We start from the raw sequence: 22,611 nt of genomic DNA on the forward strand, positions 1-22,611 counted from the left end.
GACCAGCACTCGGGCAGTTAACTACACTTTTAGGGTTGTGCTCCTCTCTGCCCCTGTATATAATATATTCATACACTGACCTTTTCTTAAAACAGAACAAAAAGTTCTTCTTACATTTCCTTTTGCATTATGCTCTCAAAAGTTTTCCTCTGTTCTATACTCTCCGTTTCTCTCTCCTGCTCTTTCCATCTCATACCTCCTATTCTATTCACTTTTCTCTCCCTTTTACATTTTTCTTCTGTTGTTCCCGCTTACATTTTCCCCATCTCTTTCAATTTCTATTTTATTTCCCCTAGCGTATTTCCTTGCATCTCCTAGGGCAGTGATCCCCAACCAGTGGCTCGTGAGCAACATGTTGTTCCCAATGGCCTCAAAGCAGGTATTCATTTTTGAATTTCTGACTTGAATACAAGATTTGGAGCCATGTGTACTGTCAAGCAGAGCCGTGTACCAGTCATGATTGGGCTATCAGATAACCATTTACAGCCCCTATTGGTCCAGGAAATTGTTTCATGCTTGCGTTGCTCCCAAAAATTTTTTTTACATTTAAAGGTTGTGTACATGTATATAGTCTATATTAAAGGAGAAAGAAAGGTAAAAACTAAGTAAGCTTTATCAGAAAGGTCTATGTAAATACAGCCATAAGCACTCACAGAAATGCTGCACTGAGTTCTCTGTCAAATGATTTGTTGTGTCTGTTTTCCTCTGGCAGAGACACACAGCTCTCTCCTCTCCTGCTACCTCAATGCTAAGAACTCACTCCCCCCCCCCATAAGGAATGTGGATCTGAGCCAATCAGCAGGAAGCTACCTCATAGTCTTACAAACTGAGCATGTACACAAGTCTGGTTTTTGGTGCAGGAGTGAGGCATTATAGGAACTTTCTTTAGAGAGCTCAACGTTTTTTCCTCCTGTTTGGTTTCTGATAATCTGAACAGGAGAAATATGGGGAGACTTAAGGGCACTATTAAGAGAACTGAAGGTATGCCTGCAGCTTGAGATTAACTCTTTATTAGCCTTTCCTTATCCTTTAATACCTTTGGCTCTCCCTAATGAATGTGCATTGTAGTGAGGAGGGTAGGGGAGACAGAGGAGTTGTGAATGGCTGCGTTATGTTAATGCCTGTACAGGTACTTATGTTTTACCACCAATATGGATTTAAGCTTAGTTAGGTTGCAGTACAAGGTACTGTTTTATTATTACAGAGAAAAAGGGAATAATTTTTGAAAATTATTTACTTAGAATTATTTACTTAAAAGGGACAGCCTTCTGGATAATGGATATCTGGATAAGGGATCCCATATCTGAACTTGTATTCGCATGTGTGCATATTATCTATCTATCCCTCCATTACATTTATACAGTAAACTTTTGCATATTTATTCATATTTTTTCCTTTTCTAATGAAATAAGTAATAGAATTCTGTCATTCCACTTGCTGGTAGTTTATCCATTAATTGGCATACTAGGTATATTTTGGTGTTATTTATTATTGGATTTGTAATTGAGCTAAAAATCAAAGAGTATAAAAGTTCAGTGTCACCCAACCATTATTTTTATTATCCCAGGAATGTTATAATTATCTCATTAAGTGTGCTTTTCTGCAGTAAAAGACTGTCCAAACTAAATACAAGACTCTCTATTTGTATGATTCTAATATACGTTACATACATTACTAAGTTGGACTTTCTTTTTTTTTTTACCAGATCAATTTAATGCAAAGCTTAGCAGCATAGCTGGATAAGTCAATTTATTAGGTAAGAAAAGTTTGGGCAAGGAGAAATGACAGTATTTATTCACTCCTATATAGTGTCTGCTTTCCAATTAAAAAAAAAAAAATGATAACAATAGAATATTTCCCTTAAATTGGGAAGGGTCTTGTTATTCTGCTCCTAAAAACTGTGCTTCCACAAATCCCATCATTATGGTTCATACCTAGATTACTGTGTGTCCAGTGTATGTGAATTTGACTCTTCTAGAGGTTACTTAAATATTAATTTGGTAAGTGAGTCAAAAAAGTAAATTGCCTGTGTCGAAGCATCACTTTCATCTGCAGAAAAGCTTATTAAGGAATGGCAAAACCTGAGGTAGCGCCTGAAAGACAAGAAGAATAGCTGCTTCTAATCTCCCGAAGCACAAGATAAATATTTTTATTTCCAACACGTCTCATTAAATAAACAGCAAAGTACTATCTGTAAAAATGCAGGTTTACATAGGAAAGATAAGAGCCACAAAATGGGACATCTGAAACATGGGATTGTAGCAGGTATAATTATAATAGCTTTGTTCATTTTATGATCAGAAGGTTAATGGCAATACAGTGCCTTCTCCCTTTGACCGAAACCTCTGTGTGTGATTTATTGCTGGTAATGTGCCTGTAATATGAATGGGAACCATTCAATTTAGATAAAAAAACAAGATATTTCTTTTCTCCTAAATTAAGTTTTGGAAAGGATAAAAAGGCATGCATACCAATTTAGATAAAGCTTGTGTGAACATTTTAACGCAACAGAGCATTTGTAAACGCTTCATATTAATTAATACAATCCCAAAGGCACATCAGTGCATTTCCTTCCAGGATTAATATTTTGTTATCTAACATTTGTAGAAGCTGTAGCTCATTAATATTAGTTCTTACATTTATTGGGCAGCTTAGAATAGCTGTTAATCCATACAAACTGCTTAATAGACAAGCAGTTTCTGTAACTTACCCCAATGTACCCCAGTTCCCAGGGGCGTAATGACGGGGAAGCCTACATTTAGGCCAGTAAATCTTTGATACTGGCGCCTCAGGTGCTTTTTTTTTTTTTTTTTTACTAACAATTTTAGTATCATTTCACAGAAATTGAAAGAAGTGCTCCTTCAATTTAGGAGAACATAGACCTAAATACATAGTAACATAGTAAGTTGGGTTGAAAAAAGACATACGTCCATCATGTTCAACCATAATGACTATATATAACCTGCCTAACTTCTAGTTGATCCAGAGGAAGGCAAAAAACCCCATCTGAAGCCTCTCTAATTTGCCGCAGAGGGGAAAAAATTCCTTCCTGACTCCAAGATGGTAATCGGACCAGTCCCTGGATCAACTTGTACTTAGGCAGTTAAAAACCTAGAGTGAAATAATGTCTGTTTAAAATCTGGGAGTGATAAAAGCTTTAAGCTATTATGTTAACATTTGCACGTGGGCAGATTTTAAAACAAATTAAAAAGTTTGCTGTCACCACCTGCTCGCTGCTAATTAGTCTTATCATCAGAGTCTTGGTAAGAGAATAACGACACCCATGACTGTCACATTTCACCTACACTATGCAACATTTCATGCATCCTTTTTTAAAATATGAACATGACCTCCATAACCAGATTAAAAACATCTATACATTCCTCAGAAGATGCTTATTGATTACATATATTTAAAATGTTTATGTTTTAACAGTTTTGATACATAAATGAATTATTAGCATGCCTCCTCACCATAAAACAACCTTTTCCTACTGCAAAAAACTCATCCACAATGTTTTCAGTAGTGTTCTACAAATTGCTGACTAATGCTGAGATAAGTCATTTAGACCAGGTAAAATATGTTGGCCACTCTTTCCCTCTTATGTAATAAAAGGCACTAAGTTTGCCCAGTAGCAGTTTGCCCATAGCGACCAATAAGATGTTTGCTTTTAAATAGGTGATCAGTAAATTCTACCTGCTGATTGGTTGTTATGGGTAACTGCACCTAGGGGAAATGAGCACCTTTTATTACATAACCCCCTATATGTTGGCACACTCTCTAAGTGGTAGAGGTAAAAGGGAAACATTTTGAATCAAGGGAAAACATAAAAAGGAGGCGGTAGATACTTTTTCTAACCATTCCAGGATCTTATCAAGAATTGTTTTCCAATACTTTGACAATGGAAGTTTTATAAAGAAATAAGACCTTAAGTACATATAAACAAGAACTTATGGTATGCTGATTTCAACCACACACCTTATGGATTTTGGATTAAATATGGATATGAGGATGATGTGACAAGTCAGCATTGACAAATTTACATTTCCTAATTTGGATGATGTCTTCATTTATACGGAGGTGTGAAGACTGGGTAGCATAGCAACAAAGTTTAATGAAGACATGAAAAACACTATAGTAAATGCAGAAAACCAGAATACAAGGGAGGTATGGACTCTGCTTTCATTAAAACACAATCTAGATGTGTCAGGTAGAATCATACTATTATAAGTGTATGTAGTTATGGATGTCAGTACATTATAAATGTACAGCAACAATAATTATAGTAACTGTATTTCTTATCATGCCGTGGGATAGCAATACAAGAGAAGTAAACAAAGGAATACGAATATAAATCAGTACAGAGGTAGCACTGCTACCATTTACAAGGAAATAACAGTGGAAAATGTAAAAACCTATTTAGTTTAATTTTTACACTGTTGCAAAAATAAGTCACTGTATTTTACAGTGAATATGCCATAAGTAAAATGGTAATTTATAAATATCATCTTTACTACAAACAGAATATCACCCCATGAGATAACATATATTCGCACATTTTGAAGTTCATGCTTACCACTGTAATGTAAAATTCAAAAATCACACCAAGATTTTGTTAGAATAATACTAAATAGGGTACGGTTCAAGATCTAGAATAAATTTACTGTACCTGAGAAAGATTCCAAGGAGATGGTTGATTTTGAGGCATGCCAAATTTATTTTGAGGGGTGGCCATATTTCCCACCATTCCGGCTTGAGGTCCAATCATGGATGGTGGAAGTCCCATAACACCAGCTGAGGCATTTGCCACAAAGCCATTAGGCATACCCATTCCTACCATCATCCCAGCACTCTGTCCCATGCCTGGTACAGATGGCCCCATCATATTTCCCATTATACCACCAGCAGCAATAGGAACCCCCATGGAGGGAAAGCCTTGGAAACTGGCTGTTGGCTGTGCCGAGTATGGCATAGGTGAAGGCCCCATGAACATCCCTGCAACAACAACAACAAAATAAAAAATTATTATGTATGTAACTACGGTAACTAACTAGAAATGAACAAAACAGTGACAAAAGTGAAAAAAGTAAGTGTAAAAACAACAACAAATACAGAAAAGCACAAGTAGTTTTTCATGGGATAGATCAAGTTCAGCTAGTGACTCAGCCTATAAAACATATACAGTATAGTACCTGTGGGAGTAGGATTAAATCTGCAGCAAAACTTCAGAGTTGGTGAGGTTCTTGGGTAAAGGTTACAGCCTGCTGATTCTCATCATCAGTCTTCATTTCTGCACTGCATTTAGTTTGTAATATATCCCCATCCCTGCCCACATCTGTGCCCTACTTGGTCAGTTTTACTGTCTGTCAATTGGATTGGAGAAGCCACAAGAAGAAGGATCCAATCAGAGTTGATTACAGGGTGCCAAGCAGGTTTGGGGAGGCTTAGCCTCCCCTAGCCTTATTGAAAATCCCCCTATGCACTCCTCTTTCCCTGCTGCTAGCTGCTCCTGTGCAAATCAAGGTCAGAACCTGCTCCGCACTGGAACACACCCAGGAACTGGCAGTGGCAGCTCTGGGACTTTGGGGCCAAGTTCTTCAGTGGGCCCCAAGTACCTTTGTGTGGCACTATACATATGCGTGCATGCAAACACAAACACATATACCTTCAACTTAAGATATGAACAAACTGTAAAATACATCCTTATTAATACTAATTATTATTATCAGTATTATTAATACAGATAATAATAATAATAATAATCAGAATTAACCTTTTTAGTGCCATAGGACGTAGAATCTACGTCCTGGGTACTAAAGGACCTAAGTGCCACAGGACGTAGATTCTACGTCCTGGGGCACTTCCGGGTTTGGGAGCGGAGAAGCGGCTTTTCAAGCCGCTCCTTCGCTCCCCGCTCGTTCCCCAGCCTCCAGACACAAGTCAGAGGTGGGGAACGAGTGGCCCCTGGGGCGCGATCACCCAGGGGCCCCATAACAAAAGGCAGGCACGTGAAATCCATTCCTGGATTTCACGATCGCCTTCTGCCTTTCTCTGCTCCCCCCCCCTGCTGGCCCCCCTGCTTCCTGCTGCTGATACTCACTGCCGGACTCGTGCTGCGTGTGTCTCCCTGCTGATCCACGATCTCCTACACAGGTAAGTGGCAAAAACACACAAAAACACACATACACACACATAATACACTAATACACACTTATACTCACATTTACACACAAACACATACATTTTAGGGGAGTTGGGAGATTTCAAACATTCACAACACTTACACTTACACACACTTACTTGCATACATGCACACAAAACACATTTTACCTAATGTACACACACACTTACACACTTATGTAATTTTGTAATTTTTTTTTTTTTCTAATCGCATCGTTTTTATTCCTGCCTGAAAAAAATGTTTTATTGCCATTGCGGATAGTGTATTCGCTAACCGCACTGCGCAATATCTTTTGTGTATTATTTTGGTGTTTCTACTACATTTTCTGTGATTTTGGTGGATTTTGGGGTATTTTACTGCATGTTTAGCCATTTTCAGTTATGCATAGTTCTTGTTCGCTTGATTTTCAGAAATGTCACAAAAACCGTTCTGTTTAGCATAGCTTTGTAGTTTGTAGTAGAAAGTTTTATTTACCCATTTTTGTTTTGTCAGAATGTGTACTTTCGGAAAATATATGGTTTTCTAGGGTCTCCTTACTGTTAGGTGGTCGTATGGCACATAATACACATACCGGGTGCAAAAACTGCATGAGCCAAAGCATCTTATGTGAAAATTCATATGCACTATTTTTACTTGGGTGCCCCTGTACCCCACATAGTTTGGTAAATCTATGCATATAGGGCATCAAACTGTTCAGTAGACCCCTGGAGTTCATATTTAGAATGTTTTATGTTGATACGGTACAAAATGTGGGGGTACATAATGGGGTAAAATGCTAGCTTTGTGACAATTTTCAGAAATATCATAAAAACCGTTCTGTTTAGCATAGCTTTGTAGTTTGGTAGTTTGTAGTAGAAAGATGTATTTGCCCATTTTTGTTTTGTCAGAATGTGTACTTTCGGAAAATATATGGTTTTCTAGGGTTTCCTTACTGTTAGGGGGTCGTATGGCACATAATACACATACCGGGTGCAAAAACTGCATGAGCCGAAGCATCTTATGTGAAAATTCATATGCACTATTTTTACTTGGGTGCCCCTGTACCCCACATAGTTTGGTAAATCTATGCATATAGGGCATCAAACTGTTCAGTAGACCCCTGGCGTTCATATTTAGAATGTTTTATGTTGATACGGTACAAAATGTGGGGGTACATAATGGGGTAAAATGCAAGCTTTGTGACAATTTTCAGAAATATCATAAAAACCGTTCTGTTTAGCATAGCTTTGTAGTTTGGTAGTTTGTAGTAGAAAGATGTATTTGCCCATTTTTGTTTTGTCAGAATGTGTACTTTCGGAAAATGTATAGTTTTCTAGGGTCTCCTTACTGTTAGGGGGTCTTATGCCGCATAATGCACATGCCGGTAGCTTATATTGCAGTGTATACACTTTGTATGCACTAACTTCCTTTTGGGGTCTCTAAATGCCAGATACATCGGTGATCCTATGCACAATGGGCATCAAACTGTTCAGCGGACCCTTGGTTTTCATATTTAGGGTGTGTTTTCTTGGTACCTAATGTTATGTGGGAGATATGGTGCTTGAAAGTGGAAGATTTGATGTGATTTTCAGGTATTTCACCAAAACTAGCAATTTTGGGAAAGCACTGCGACTCTGTAGTTTGGAGTAGAAAGACATGGGTACCAATTTTGAATTCGCCCGAATGTGTACTTTCCAAAAATATATGGTTTTGGGGGGTCAATGTATTTTTTGGTGTTTTTACCCCACAGAAAATGCAGTAAACGTGTTGAATTTTCAGTAGCTAAAGAGACCTCTGGGGCAATCTCTATGCACTGACGTCCTTATGGGGTCTCTAAATGCCAGATACAGTGCTGATTCTATGCACAATGGGCATCAAACTGTTCAGCGGACCCTTGGCTTTCATATTTCGGGTGTGTTTTCTTGGTACCTAATGTTATGTTGGAGATAAGGTGCTTGATAGTGGAAGATTTGATGTGTTTTTCAGGTATTTCACCAAAACTAGCAATTTTGGGAAAGCACTGCGACTCTGTAGTTTGGAGTAGAAAGACATGGGTACCAATTTTGAATTCGCCCGAATGTGTACTTTCCAAAAATATATGGTTTTGGGGGGTCAATGTATTTTTTGGTGTTTTTACCCCACAGAAAATGCAGTAAACGTGTTGAATTTTCAGTAGCTAAAGAGACCTCTGGGGCAATCTCTATGCACTGACGTCCTTATGGGGTCTCTAAATGCCAGATACAGTGCTGATCCTATGCACAATGGGCATCAAACTGTTCAGCGGACCCTTGGCTTTCATATTTAAGGTGTGTTCTTTTGGTACCTAATGTTATGTGGGAGATAAGGTGCTTGAAAGTGGTAGATTTGATGTGATTTTTAGGTATTTCATCAAAACTGGCAATTTTGGGAAAGAATTGCGACTCAGTAGTTTGGAGTAGAAAGACATGGGTACCAATTTTGAATTCGTCCGAATGTGTACTTTCCAAAAATATATGATTTTGGGGGGTCAATGTATTTTTTTGTGTTTTTACCCCACAGAAAATGCAGTAAATGTGTTGAATTTTCAGTAGCTAAAGAGATCTCCTGGGCAATTTGTATGTACTAACTTCCTTTTGGGGTCTCTAAATTCCAGATACATCGGTGATCCTATGCACAATGGGCATCAAACTGTTCAGTGGACCCCTGGCTTTCATATTTAGGGTGTGTTTTCTTCGTACCTAATGTTATGTGGGAGATAAGGTGCTTGAAAATGGAAGATTTGATTTTTTAGAATTTTCATAATTTTTTATAGAAAATGCTAAATTCAGTAAAGCATTGCCGTTTGGTACTTAGGAGTTGGAAGACATAGTTACCCATTTCGGATTCGTCAGAATGTGTAGTTTTCAAAAATGTATGGTTTCCTGGGGTAAACCTAATATTCCAGGATTTTTGGCTTTGGAATGTAAAGTATGCTGTATTCTGCTGTAATGCTTTGAAAATTTAGTAATTTACTGCTGGGAGTTTTTGATCTATAGAAGTCAGAAATCTCAATAAAACTATACATATCAGGTATTGGCACGTTCGGGAGACATGAGGCTTTCCAAATCAGTTGAATTTTTGTCCATAAAATAAAATATGTTTCTGGTAGAAATCCTTATATCATGAAAAATAGCATTTTTTCTTCTTTTTTTTTGTATTTCAAGCTCTAAATCTTGTTCCAGAAGTGGAACAAAAACTCAGGTATATTTGGAAAGCTCAGGTTCTCCTGAAAAAAACAATATATAGTTTGCCTACCTAAACTTAACCCTGCCCCCAGTAAAAGCCCCTACATTGAGAGAGCACAGAATGTTTACAAAACGTCTGGCACTGGGGGGAACTGAAATGACGAATTCGGCTGGCACTTAAAGGGTTAATATTATTATAACCTGTGATTAAAGGGCACATGGGAAAATATAAAAAGGGACCAGTCAGCGTAAGAGACCATGTCACCAAAAGCAAGATTAAAATGCAAATACTAAATCATAAATCTATTCTTTTTATTTTATTTGTCCAATAAAATCAAATCATAAATCTATTCTTTTTATTTTATTTGTCCAATAAATATATTTGTCCAATAAATATAAAAGGGCTAATTAGCATGCTTTTTACCCAAGCTCCACCTAATAGCACAATAAATAATATTATGTTTTAATTTATAAATACAACATTCTTAATTTAAAAATAAACACACCAAACCCACAATCTGTAATGAATATAATATAAGATTAGGAGAAATGTAAATTACCAAGTCATACTCTTAAAATGCACATAAAATAGCTGCTTAGAAAAATGTAGTTTTTAGACTAACATACATGTTTTTTTTTCCCAATGGCTGAAACCATGTAGTTCCATGTATGTTCCATTCACCTGAATGTGAAATGCCTGACAGCTCCAGTACCAGCAATTTTCAGAACATTTGCAGGTTGCATAGTACCAACTTTGCTGTAATCAGGCATTTCCCATTTAAGTAAGTGGCACCAGTGAGTTTTCATGGGTTTTCTTCAACAGGTGAAAAATATCAGTTAAGAACATGATTATTTTAAATGTATTAAAATATTTTTCTGAAATAATTCACATGAATTTATATGAAAATTTATATGAAAAGTGCAATATTCTGATACAAACTGACATGTTATTTTAGTTACAATGCAGCCTTCCCAGTACTGAACCAGCTCAATCTTAAACCTCAAAATTTTAAGAGGCAGATTTGCTAGAGTTTGTACAGATTTATGGATAACACTAAAGCACGTCAACTTTGAATTAGTGCCACAGATGGATTCATTTTCGGGGCCACTGTAGGACATTTTTGTTTCAAGTTAGGATATTGTTAATATGGTTGTGTTTCTGATAGATTTCCTCCAGGAAGATGAATTCAGCTGCAGCAGTTTTTAGCAGACAGAATCATCATCTCTTACAGCAGTGCTTTCCAACTTCTGTGGTAGAGGGCAGGAATTTTCCTGGCCTGGTGGAGGGTCGATAATGGAAACTAGTTTTAACCACACCCATGTTGTTGCAAGATCTTTTAAGACCATACCCAAATTAATGGTGGTATCACCTCAAAAAAACCAAATGGTAGAGTATAGAACATACAGGCAGCATAGGGCAGGCAAAGTATGGCACACAGGCAGCAGAGAGCAGGCAGAGTATGGCACACACAGCAAGCATAGGGCAGGCAAAGTATGACACATACAGGCAACATAGGGCAGGCAAAGTATGGCACACACAGGCAGGGTAGGGAAGGCAGAGTATGGCACACACATACAGTATAGGGCAGGCAGAGTATGGCACACACAGCCATTGTAAGGCAGGCAGAGTATGGCACACACAGGCATTGTAGGGCAGGCAGAGTATGGCACACACAGGCATTGTAGGGCAGGCAGAGTATGGCACACCCAGGCATTGTAGGGCAGGCAGAGTATGGCACACCCAGGCATTGTAGGGCAGGCAGAGTATGGCACACACATACAGCATAGACAACTCACAGCACCACTTAGCCCCTGTACTGCAGGAAGCAGAGGCCTACAGCTGATATTATTTGTCTTTGCAAGAGGTGCATTCATGTTGTCAAAAGGTATATACATAGTGCCTCATACTCTTCAAGGCTCATATATCAGTTGGAAATGCCGAAAGATAACGGAAAATAAGTCCTGCAAAATTCATACTTTCTTCCAAAATGCTGTAGAAATTGTAGTTGAGTGCAATGTGTAAATTTGAACACTCACTGGAAATTCAAGAGCTTTCATACATATATAATAAATTCAAAGTTTTAAAAAAATAATACATATAGATAAAAGTATACACTGACAGTATGATATGCATTTAAAATGTAACAAATACAGTCTTAAAGTGCTTCATCTTAGTGTATGCAGTATACCATTTCTAAAGCTTTACGTACGTGTTACAAACAATATATCTCAGAAATCCACTTAAAAACTATTACCTGTAGTGTTTTGTTGCTGCATATTTGTTGTGCCATAAAGAGACAAGATGGAGTCTTTAGACAATGGTTTTTTTTGTGTCTCTTCAGATTTTGTTGTCTGATCTGTAAACAAATCCAGGTCCCCAGATGATGATGATATACTCGTACTTGCAGGGTTGGTAGAAGTATCCTGTGCATGGAAGAGAACAAGAATAGATGACAAAAATAAAATTAATCAAATAAAATCTGAAAAGAATAAAAAATAGTTTTAGTTTTGCTTAGAATTAAAAGAGAAGGAACCATTCGCATGGCAAATTTTCAAACATAACTCTACTCCTATTTTACTTTTCCAACACTAAACTAGCCTAAAGCACACAGAGCCAATGTATGTCAATATGTAACCCCAATATTTTTTTATAGTAATCAAGAGTTAGAACAACAATGCAGGGAGAGTTGGATGGATAAGACATATAATATAGATAATTGCTTTAAAAAAATTAGATAACTTTGTTACAAATTTTTTTATACAATGCAGTTTTAAAGAAGAAAAATTAAATGTTAAGCACCCCGCAGTGATTACTATTCTTACCTCATACCTGTCCAGTGTTTTTGTTTGAGGAGGCCCTGGTACTTCTGAAGGAGTACAATGTTGCAATTGTCTTCTTTTATTGGTCTTTTTTGGCCCTAGGCCAGTAGCGTTAAAAGCTTGATTTTTGCTTTTAGGTTGCTTAGCGGCTTTTTACTGTACTAAAAGTATTGCATTATAATTGTACAGCTTCTGTGGGTTTTCTTCAGAAACACTACTACTACTACTACTACAGTTTAAATATGGGGCAGGGAGCGATGCAAATCATGAATAATCTTTGTTAAAGCACTGTGAAAATGTGTTGGTGCTATAAAAAATAACAGAAAGTGAATAAATATTTGATCCCAGCTAAAATATAATTAGTCATTATTGGAGGCAAAATAATCCTATTATGTTTATTTAATGCTTAAATTATTTAGTAGGTTTAAGATATGGATATTCAAATTACAGAAAGATCACATATATATGTGTGTTTTGCTTAAGTATATATATATATATATATATATATATATATATATATATATATATATATATATATATATATATATATATATATATATACACGTTTCAGTTCCCTACTGGAACAAAAAGCAAAGACGTGTAGGGAACAGATCAAAGCTATGCAGGGACAGCTTTGATCTGTTCCCTACACGTCTTTGCTTTTTGTTTACTTTGGTCACTATGGTTACCTGCACTAGCTTTTGGCGCCATTTTTCTTGGAAGGGTATTTCTAGGGGGGTGGAGGGGTTTGGTCTTTTGGTTGGTCCCTGAGGAAGAGTACAGTTAGTACTCGAAACGTTGGATTTTTTTGAATAAAATTTTTTAACTTTATCGTTAAGTCCTTGTGTGTGCGGCTCTCTGTTCATATATTGCCTCATTTTAGCCAGCACCCAGGGCATTTGAACTTTTATAGGGTGTGCTCCACTCTTCCTTGTATATGAGTATATATATATATATATATATATATATATATATATTTATAGCATTGGTAAAGCTAAAAAAGCCAATCAAAATACTGCTGTGTAAAAATGGAATTAAGACCAAGAAGACCACAAAGTTTAATTTTATCTAGAACATTTAGAAAAGCCTGATTACCTGTGTCGGAGGAGCAGCTGAAACAGGAATGGGGTTAGAGACCATTGGACCAAATATATCTAAGTCATCATTTACTCCTGCTATAGTAGATGTATTTCCATTTGAAACAGATGTTTCAGCTGGAGCATCTGCAAAAAAGGATGGGGAAAAAGATTTTAATTTTAATTTATAAATCCAAAATTAGAATTAGAATTAAACTGGAAAAAAATCATAGTAGTAACATAGAATCTTTTAAAACAGGCATAACAGATAAATAATCCCTGTGTATAACCAGATGCACAGTTTAAATGAACAGTCACATAATATTGTACAAACAGGTTGCCATAGTAATGTTATGTGGTAGTATTCCATGGTCCTTTTATTCACAAGCTTTTATTCACTTTCCCCAGCAAGGTTTTTTAGCATCTTGTACAAAAACATAAATTAAATTTTTAAAATGCTATTCTGCAAAAAGTAGTTTTTACAATATCAATTAGTTGGCTATAACGTGAATGTTAAAAGCAGCAAAATAATGTTTTGCTGGAGAAAGTGAGAACTTTTTCTATCTAGTAGTTGCCATCTGTATATTTCTTAAAGGGATATTATCAAATTTTTGATGGTTTAACATATTACACAATTTGTTCTACCGTTTAAAATGTTTTAAATCAATTTTTTTTTTTAAATCATTTTAACAATAGTGTGTGGGCATAAATGTCAGTTTATTATGCATTATCCTGTGTTTGCAGAAACAGCTAGTACAGCATCATGCTGTCCTTTTAGGCAAGAACTAATTCAACCATTCAATTCTTTGCTTCTTGACTTATACACAGGTTTTCCTCCTGCTCTCCTGCTGGGTGCTATTCTGATATCTACCACCTTTTCAGCAGATAATATCTGAGTTAATTCTAATCTTTAGGATGCTGAAACCTACTTAAGCGTTCAGGAACCTGCTTTTTAGAATGGTAAGAGGGTGGTTTTCATGGAGTCAGGACCTATTATGTCTTACTTATAGGTTATAGGTAAGCAGAAAAACAGAGAGAGAAGAAGAAAGCATGGATTGATATTTCTTGACAAGAGTTTGAGGAAGAGTCCAGAAGAAAGGCTATAACAGAAGCTGGACTGCAGTAAATTAAATATAGCAGAGCAGAATAATCATTAGAATTTATTACACAGAAAGTGCAAATAAGTAACAGGAGAGGTGAGGAGGTCAAAAGTCACCAAAAGAGACAACATGACAGGGGTGAAATAAAAAAAAACAAAACAGTTGCATCTCATAGCAACCCAACCTGACTTAATATAGTGTATGACACAATAGGGTGCAAAATTACAAACACTAAATAAGGCTTTTCCCTGCAGTAGTTTGTGCAGAAGTGGGTAACGTGGTTTACTAAATAATTTTTTTCCTTTTAACTAGTAGTGTTCACCTGCTCCAACGTGGCAAAATCATATAACTCATGGGCAAACTATAGGATGTTTTCTAATACGCTAAAACCTTCATTCAAAAAGAATTCTCCTCTTCTCTGCTGTTATCCTTGACTTGTATTCCCCTTCTACTTTTACTTGTAGTCTCTCTCTTTCTCTGCTGTTATACACTCTACTTTCTCTTCACCCATCTGAAATTTGACTGTAGTCCATTTTAATTGATCCCTCCCAAATCTTAATTTTCTCAACGTGCTTAGTTTTTTGGCCAGTTATGTTTGTCTTGTGTTCTGCAGTGTTGCTATAACATTGGGACAACATACTCCTGATAGAATTGTATAGCAAAATAGTAAAAGGGGACAATTATCTGAATTCAAGAAAACATTCTAGAATTTTCTGTGACTTCAAGTTGTGCAAGGAACCCATAGGCTTCACATTACAAAAATAGACATCAATAACATTTTTGGAAGTCCTCAGAAAACTCCTTTGTTCAAGCCATGACACACGTCCACAAACCTGTGTTAGATAGTAAAGACCCACATTTCTGTTCTTTAAATAAGAAAGGGCCTCCTGATTATCATCCCATTGACTGAAACAACAGACTGTAATTGACCCCTTCAAATGAACTGAGAATCATAGAGGTTCACATACTTTTACCACAGTGCATAACTTTGCACTTTTCAACATTGAACCTAAGTAGATGACATCCACTGCCATCCTAGAGTCGAGGTTCCTGCTCACCTCCTCATAAAAGGCAATTAAACTAGTCTGGCAAGATCTGTTACCAATAAAACCATGCTAGCACAAACTCATAATATTGTGATTTCCAACTTATTCGAGTATCCTATCCCTTATTACCCCTTCCAAAAGCTTTTCCACCACTGATGTCAGACATAGTTTTTAGGTCATATTTACACATTTTAGTGAAAATTCAAGAGAGTTTAAATCCTTTCAAGCACCACTGTAGTTACATAACTTCCATATGTAGAAAGGCATAAACCAATTAAATAAAATATATTTAAGAAAGTATCTTACATAGCTATTTATATGTATATGAACATATAAACATATCAAAGAATGGAACAGAAAATAAGGTGCTGCCAAAAGTGATTATAATGCTGTTACAAAAAAGGATTTACCTTAAAAAAATAGTAATAATAATTCTGGCTGGCATAAAAACTTAGCTGCCCACACTTTGCATTATTCAAACTCATAGTCACTTTCAAGGATGTGCAAAGGTTACTATTAAACAAATTTAATAACCCAAGTTGACAATTCTGAAGTAAGTCAACATCCAGAATTCTTTCATAAATGAAATCATGCATGCCCCATTTGACAGAATGTATCTATTAACCCTTCAGCTCCCATGATGTTTAAGCAAGAAAATGCTGGCAAGAATATGGATAAATCACAGAAATAAATTAATCTGTGGCTTTATGGTTGCCTTTAATACATCAGCTAAAATGTATTCTTTGCAATATCTAAAAATAATAAAATAGCTTTCAGAGTTGGTATCAACTTTCAAATTGATTAGTAGGCAAAAGAGCCATGTGAGAGAACTACTTGAATCTATTTAAGGCTTTGTATGTTTTTGAAAGTCCTTTAAACTTGGCTTGAAATCTTGGAATTTCAGTGCGTAGAGACTTGCCAAAAGGTGAAATAGAGCTTGCCACACATTTCCCAGATCTCTATTAATCTGTATAGGATTTTAAAAGAAGGTGTATTTATCAAAGGGTGCAATCTAACTTTTACCTATTAGTAAACATACCCCTAAAATCCCACACAATTTGACAGCTGTGAAATTTTTCTGGTGAACTGAAAACAAAATTAGAAATATACCCAAGCCAAATACTGCATTTTACTGGCTGAAAAGCTGCATATTCAAAAGAACAAACTGTACTGCACTATGAACAAGACTATGAACATATGTCGAAGTATAAAAGAAACAATATAATAATGTATGCATCCACAGAGTCTGGACATGCTGAATACCGGTCTACTTCTCTGTGAGCTTAACAGTATTGGCTCCCATGGAGTTAATATGAAAGCTACCAAAATGGTATTAATGGTTAGCTTAGCTGCCAAAAAATTAAACCCAGGGATCAACCTGTCTGAACAATTTCTTCCATATTTACTCTAACTACCAAGAACACAACAAATATTCAAGGAAGTGGAGTAAATATTTAGGGAGCAGACCATGCGGTTGCAGTGGAACCAGACCGTGCAGACTGTTTCCACTATAGCCTTAAAAAATCCTACCTCCCCGGCAGCACCACAAGCGGTGGGGATCCAGGGATGCAAGCGGCAGAATTGGTGGGCCGTAGTCTAGAAGTGCACAATCGCGCCCCCCCTCCATCCCCCTTAGTATTTCACATTGTTGCATTACCCAGTAGGGTTATAGGCCATGAATCAATGAATTAATTTTGCCTCCCTGAGGTTCCTTGGCCTCAGTGAAGTTGAACCCCCCTACAGTTATGTGCCTGCTATTGCTGTCTTCCTATCTGTTATATGGCCACAGTTCCTCTAATTTGGCAAGATGGCTACAGTTATTACTGCTCTGAGATTGTCCCTTTGATTTAGTGGCTTGTTGGCTTAACTTCTTCAGAGAAAAAAACAAAAAACAAACAAAAAAAACCCCAGAATTACATCCGTGATCCTAATGCTAAGAGGATGATGGCAAAAAGCACCTGAAAGCACCTGAATTCTTTAAAACCTCAAGAAGCAATCAAGGATTTGCATAATGCTATATCCAAAAAGAGGCATAAATGAAAGGTAATCATGTAAAATGTATATCGCTACATGCCATGAAACACAACACAACAGAGCGTAAAGCTTTTGTGAAAGATTTCTGTTGCATAATTCACTCTGTAATGACTTCCAGGCTATTTATGTTTTGTGGTGTTTCACTGCACTTCTGATGAAGCAATATAAAACATGCAATTTCAGTTAAGTACGAATAGGGGACTTAGGAATTTGTAATGGTTACATTTAGCTGACTATAAAGGCACTTGAAAATATGAAAAACAGCCATATCACACAAAGGAGCAGAGATATGTGTACTGAAATACTGAAACTGTATTTACAACCCATTGTCTACAATTATGTACAAGGAATGAAAGTACAAGGCAGGTGCACCAAACAGAATTTTCGAGAGCTGCTGATAGCTTTCAAATCTAAATAAGAAAAAAGTTTAAAAAAGGTTTGCACTATACATTGAAAGATCTGCTCATTTGGCAAGGTCGCCAACTCACTAATCACTAACATAAACCGATCAGATTAGTACAATATATTGCTCCCTTATATGGAGAAGGATATTACTTCCTGTATGAAGAAGGACATTACTATGTTTAAGTTTTTTCCTTTCAGCCTCTCTTGTCTCACAACATCAAAGTCCTCTAGAAAACTCCTCTCCTGTACTGCTCTGTGCTGCTCATATTTTAAAGAAGGAAAGTCATTTTGTCTTTTTACTGCGGATAGATTTGCCACATTAGTGCCACCTAGAACACTATATTTATTCAGCAGAAAGCTTTACTGTACCTGAGTAAAGAGCCCTAGAAGCTCCCTCTGATAGAAGATCACACATTCCTATGGAAGGGGGACATACGTTCTTATGCATTCTTATGGGAGGGGGAGCAGGAGAAGGGTGAGGGAGAAAGGAGAGAACTGAGCACACCTGAAGCCCTAAAAGAGAGGAAGTCTGATACTGAAAACATGTTCACAAAAAAGGAGACAATAAATCCTTTGTTTCTTTTTGATAGAGGATGCAGTGCAACTTTCTGTGAGTGCTTATGGCTGTATTAACATAGACCTTTCTGATAAAGGTTACTTTTACCTTTCCTTCTCCTTTAATGGAGCTTTTTACTTATCTTCTCTTACTTACTGATTATTTATGCATGTCTCTTGCATGTCAACCAGAGCTGCCTGTCTTTCTTGCACAAACAATCTTAGTTCATTACTAGGGTTTGAAAGGTTAATCTTGCAGAAAGTCCCAGCAAAGATTGTCAGGTTTGTGCAAGAAGGCAAAAAGGAAGGTGAAAAGCAGAATTAAGTAGGGAGGAATGAGTTAAAAGCACCATCAAAAAAAAAAAAAAAAAAGTATATCTGGTATAAGCAGACAGCAAAGCTGCCAGATTTTTCTTGTAAGTCAAGTATTTAACTTGCAATCTCTTATTGACAAGACCCAAGGGTCAAAAGAGTGAGTCAGAATGCGACACGGCATAAACAGAGCTCAAATTGAGCAAAATGGTCTAAAGGACATATAGGTACATTTTGATGAAAAATACAATTCTAGTAAGACCTACTAATTTACAGGTTAGTTAATCAGTTGCCTTATGCTACATTGATTCAAGTCAGAACCACCAAGGCAGCGAGCAGGAAAGGAGCATTACACATATTTTACAGTATAGCTTTTTATAGTTACAATAAACAATACATATTAGAAACATTATAAACATTATAGAGCATTGGTTCTTATTATGACAAAGCAAAACAACTGAGAGATGTTAAGTATAACATAAACTGGCTACCCAAATTTGCACTGGGTATTCCACCTCTATAAATTAGAGAAATAAAGTATTATTACAGAAAAAAAAAAGTAAAAGAAAAACTGAAAGAAAAGCAAAAAGCCCTACTGCTTCTATTATAACTGCATGATTGCAGATTGCTCAGATGGGAACTCACTTTCATATGGGATGTTTTCAAATAAGGTAAAGTACAGCTATGGGACCTGTTATCCAGAATGCTCGGGTCCCAGGGTCTTCCAGATAAGGTATCTTTCTGTAATTTGGATCTCCATAACTTAAGTCAACTAAACATCATTTAAATACTGAATAAACCCAATAGGCTTATTTTGCCTCCAATAAGCATTAATTATATCTTAGTTGGGATCAAGTACAATGTACTGTTTTATTATTACAGAGAAAAAGGAAATAATTTTTAAAAATTAGAATTATTTGCTTAGAATGGAGTCTATGGGAAATAGCATTTCTGTAATTCGTAACTTTCTGGATAATGGGTTTCCGTATAAGGGATCCCATACCTGTACATTGCCCACCTCCAAAGTGTTCCAGGTTTCTAACTGCAACATGGTTTTTACAGGATGGAATACTAAATAAGACAAACTTGATTTTTTTTAAAGGTCTTGACATTTTATTTGTATGTCTGCAAATTCCAAATTAAAATGACAGTGTATGCACTGGCTACATTTTTCATTCAATAAATTTCTATCAGTGAATAAATTAACATTTACAGAACTACTCAGCTTTTGAAGTGAATAGATTTTTAAATATTTGATGTTCTCAGAGCTGCACATAAAAATATACCTTTTTAGTAGTATGTGCCATTGATTAATGCTTAATAGAAAATTGCCATTTTAAAGGAAATTGAAAGCCACCAAGGCATTTTATTGACAATAGATTAGTCACAATAGTGCAAGCTAGAAAAGCTATATTTATTCTGTAGAAAGCTTTACCATACCTGAGCAAACAGCCCTAGAATCTCTCTCTGACTGCTTAAGAAAGCACTGTCATTTTAACTTAGTCTGTTGTCAGTTCCCTGTCTGCATGCTTCTCCCTGGAACAGCTGTCAGCTTAGATTACAGCATGGATGGGAGGGGGAGTAAGGAGAGTGAGAGGAGCAAGCTGCTCAGGCTCATGTGGCGTTTCTTTTCACAGAGGACTCAGAGCAGCAGTTCTGTAAGCATTTATGGCTATATTTACGTAGCCTGGTCCGATAAAGTTTTTTTAGTTTTTACCTTTTTTTTTTTTACTAACCAGAAAGCAATACAGTCTTATCAGTAATCTATCTTGTAAAATAGTGGTTTAGATGAGGGGTAAACCAGAACACCATTTCTTTCATTAATACCGTCTTTAAATTGTCTTGCAAATAAGACTCATAAAGATCCAAACAAAAATTGTTATGTGCTTAGTGAAAGAAAATAAAGACTCACAGACTTTCAAATACAAATTTATAAAACATTTTTTTTCAATGGTTTTGTTAAGTTATTTGTAAAAGTAATGGCAACTGAAAGCACAGGGACAGGCCGATTACATTTCTGTCACTACACACATACAAAAGGTCATAGGGGGCCATTTTTAGTGCTTTGCCCACCAGCAAAGAAACAGCTGCATATTACAACAGTTTAACAGATCTAGAGGTAAACTACTACTCCTGTTTTGTTATTTTAATAGTCAAACAGAGTAAAGAAAGTGATAAACAAACAATGCTTTTACCAGCGATTATATTTACAAATAACTTTAAAACAATTGAAAAGTTTACTTCACAGTGTATATGGGGAAGTTGCTTACACTTTCTTTTATTATTAAAAGAAAAACAAAGGATTCTTTCTCACAGCTCTGAGTAATGTAACTTAATTTAAGAAAAAAAAACACAAAAAATACAATGCTACCTGCTGTTTCGGCATTACTGATAACATATTTCTGAAAAGGAACTCAATTTATAAAAAAGCGGTGGTGATTCTCCTAGTGAAATAGAGTGAATATGTACTTTTGCACAGGTGACAGCATACAATAACACTACCACAGTATCTTATATTTTATATACACAGAAAAAAACTGTATTTAAATGTTGAAATGTCATTATCCAGCAGTTCTTTGAAGATGACTTTGATAGCTTTTCCTTCCCTAAGGAGCTCATTACTGTTATTTTGGTGAAGACTGCGCTGCTGACAGATACAGACCCCTTATTAAACATTTTCTTTTATAGAGGCTCTCAGCAGACTTAATCATGCCACTTCCAAGCTCAGCTAACAATATCAGTTGGCATATGGTAGATAAAAGCATGATGTTCCATTCAGTAAAGGTTTCATTGTAGTCATTTTAAAATGTAACAATGACGAGTGTTCATTATTTATTACTTACCAAGCCCCAACAGATCAACGGTCAGTTCAGGAGACTTCTTTGGGCTGGCTTTAACCTCTAATGGCAGTTCTTTTTTCAGTACCTGTGAAAAAGAAGCAAAAACCATTCATTAGAAGTCCCAGAATAGATCCTTAATACAGTTTAACGCTCATTAAAGCATGGAAACCATATTTAGACCCTCTCTGTAATATGTGGTGTGTTTAAAACATATTTTCTGTGTTACAATTATGATGTCAAATACCATGTGGTAAAAAGGTGTTAAAAATGTGACAAACACAACCACAGTTCTGGATAAAAGATGAAATTAGAAAGTTATAAAAATTAGAATGCTAAATAAAGTATAGAAAAAAAATAGAACATAAAATGAATTATAAAACAGAGCACAATGAATTCAATATTTTTAACTGAAATTTTACCCATTCAAGTGAGCTTTGTTGTACTCACAACCCAATAAAAAAGGCAGAAACTACTGTTGCCATTTTCTTCGACCAATAAAAGTATGGTCCAGAGCATAGTTTGCCGAGTTTAACCACAAATTCTTTAGCAATGGACACATTTAGGCAAAACACACAAAAACATCTCTGCCATTGTGACAACAATGCAAAAATATATATCATCTGTTTGAAACCATCAATCCAGTTTTGCTACGTATATATTTAATTTACTAACAAAATATATATTTTAATAAAAGGGACCTATTAAGTTACAACAGTATTCCTTTAATAACAATAAAAAATGTGCTTGGTAAATACTATCTCGCAGTAATTATGAGCATGTACAACAAGGGACTACTTGCCTTTATTTTTTATAGCCTAATTAAGACCTGCTTAAATTTAGGTTATTCATATCTGTCATTATATTTAGGTCACAAGATTTGTGTAATATGCAAAATGCAGATGCTACTAGGTAGCTAACATCATTATTTGTTTTTGTGACCTCCACACAGTTATAAGTTATTTTGTACCATAAATGTGATAACTGAAAACTTACACAGCCATTATGGTAGTAGTTATAACCAGCAAACAGATGGAGGACAACATTGATGTATCTGGTTTTT

General features: G+C 36.0%; 1 protein-coding gene across 2 annotated transcripts in view; it reads right to left on the bottom strand.

The window, feature by feature from the left end:
• The window catches only part of smap1 (small ArfGAP 1), a 101,835-nt gene that overhangs the window by 10,951 nt on the left and 68,273 nt on the right, over positions 1-22,611 (bottom strand). For both annotated transcript variants that reach the window (NM_001126910.1, XM_012962730.2), the window contains 4 exon segments: positions 4,670-4,995; positions 11,619-11,787; positions 13,279-13,406; positions 21,555-21,636. In NM_001126910.1, the coding sequence (NP_001120382.1) occupies positions 4,670-4,995; positions 11,619-11,787; positions 13,279-13,406; positions 21,555-21,636 (705 nt within the window).

Source organism: Xenopus tropicalis, chromosome 5 (genome assembly GCF_000004195.4).
Source record: "Xenopus tropicalis strain Nigerian chromosome 5, UCB_Xtro_10.0, whole genome shotgun sequence".
NCBI classification, from domain to species: domain Eukaryota; kingdom Metazoa; phylum Chordata; class Amphibia; order Anura; family Pipidae; genus Xenopus; species Xenopus tropicalis.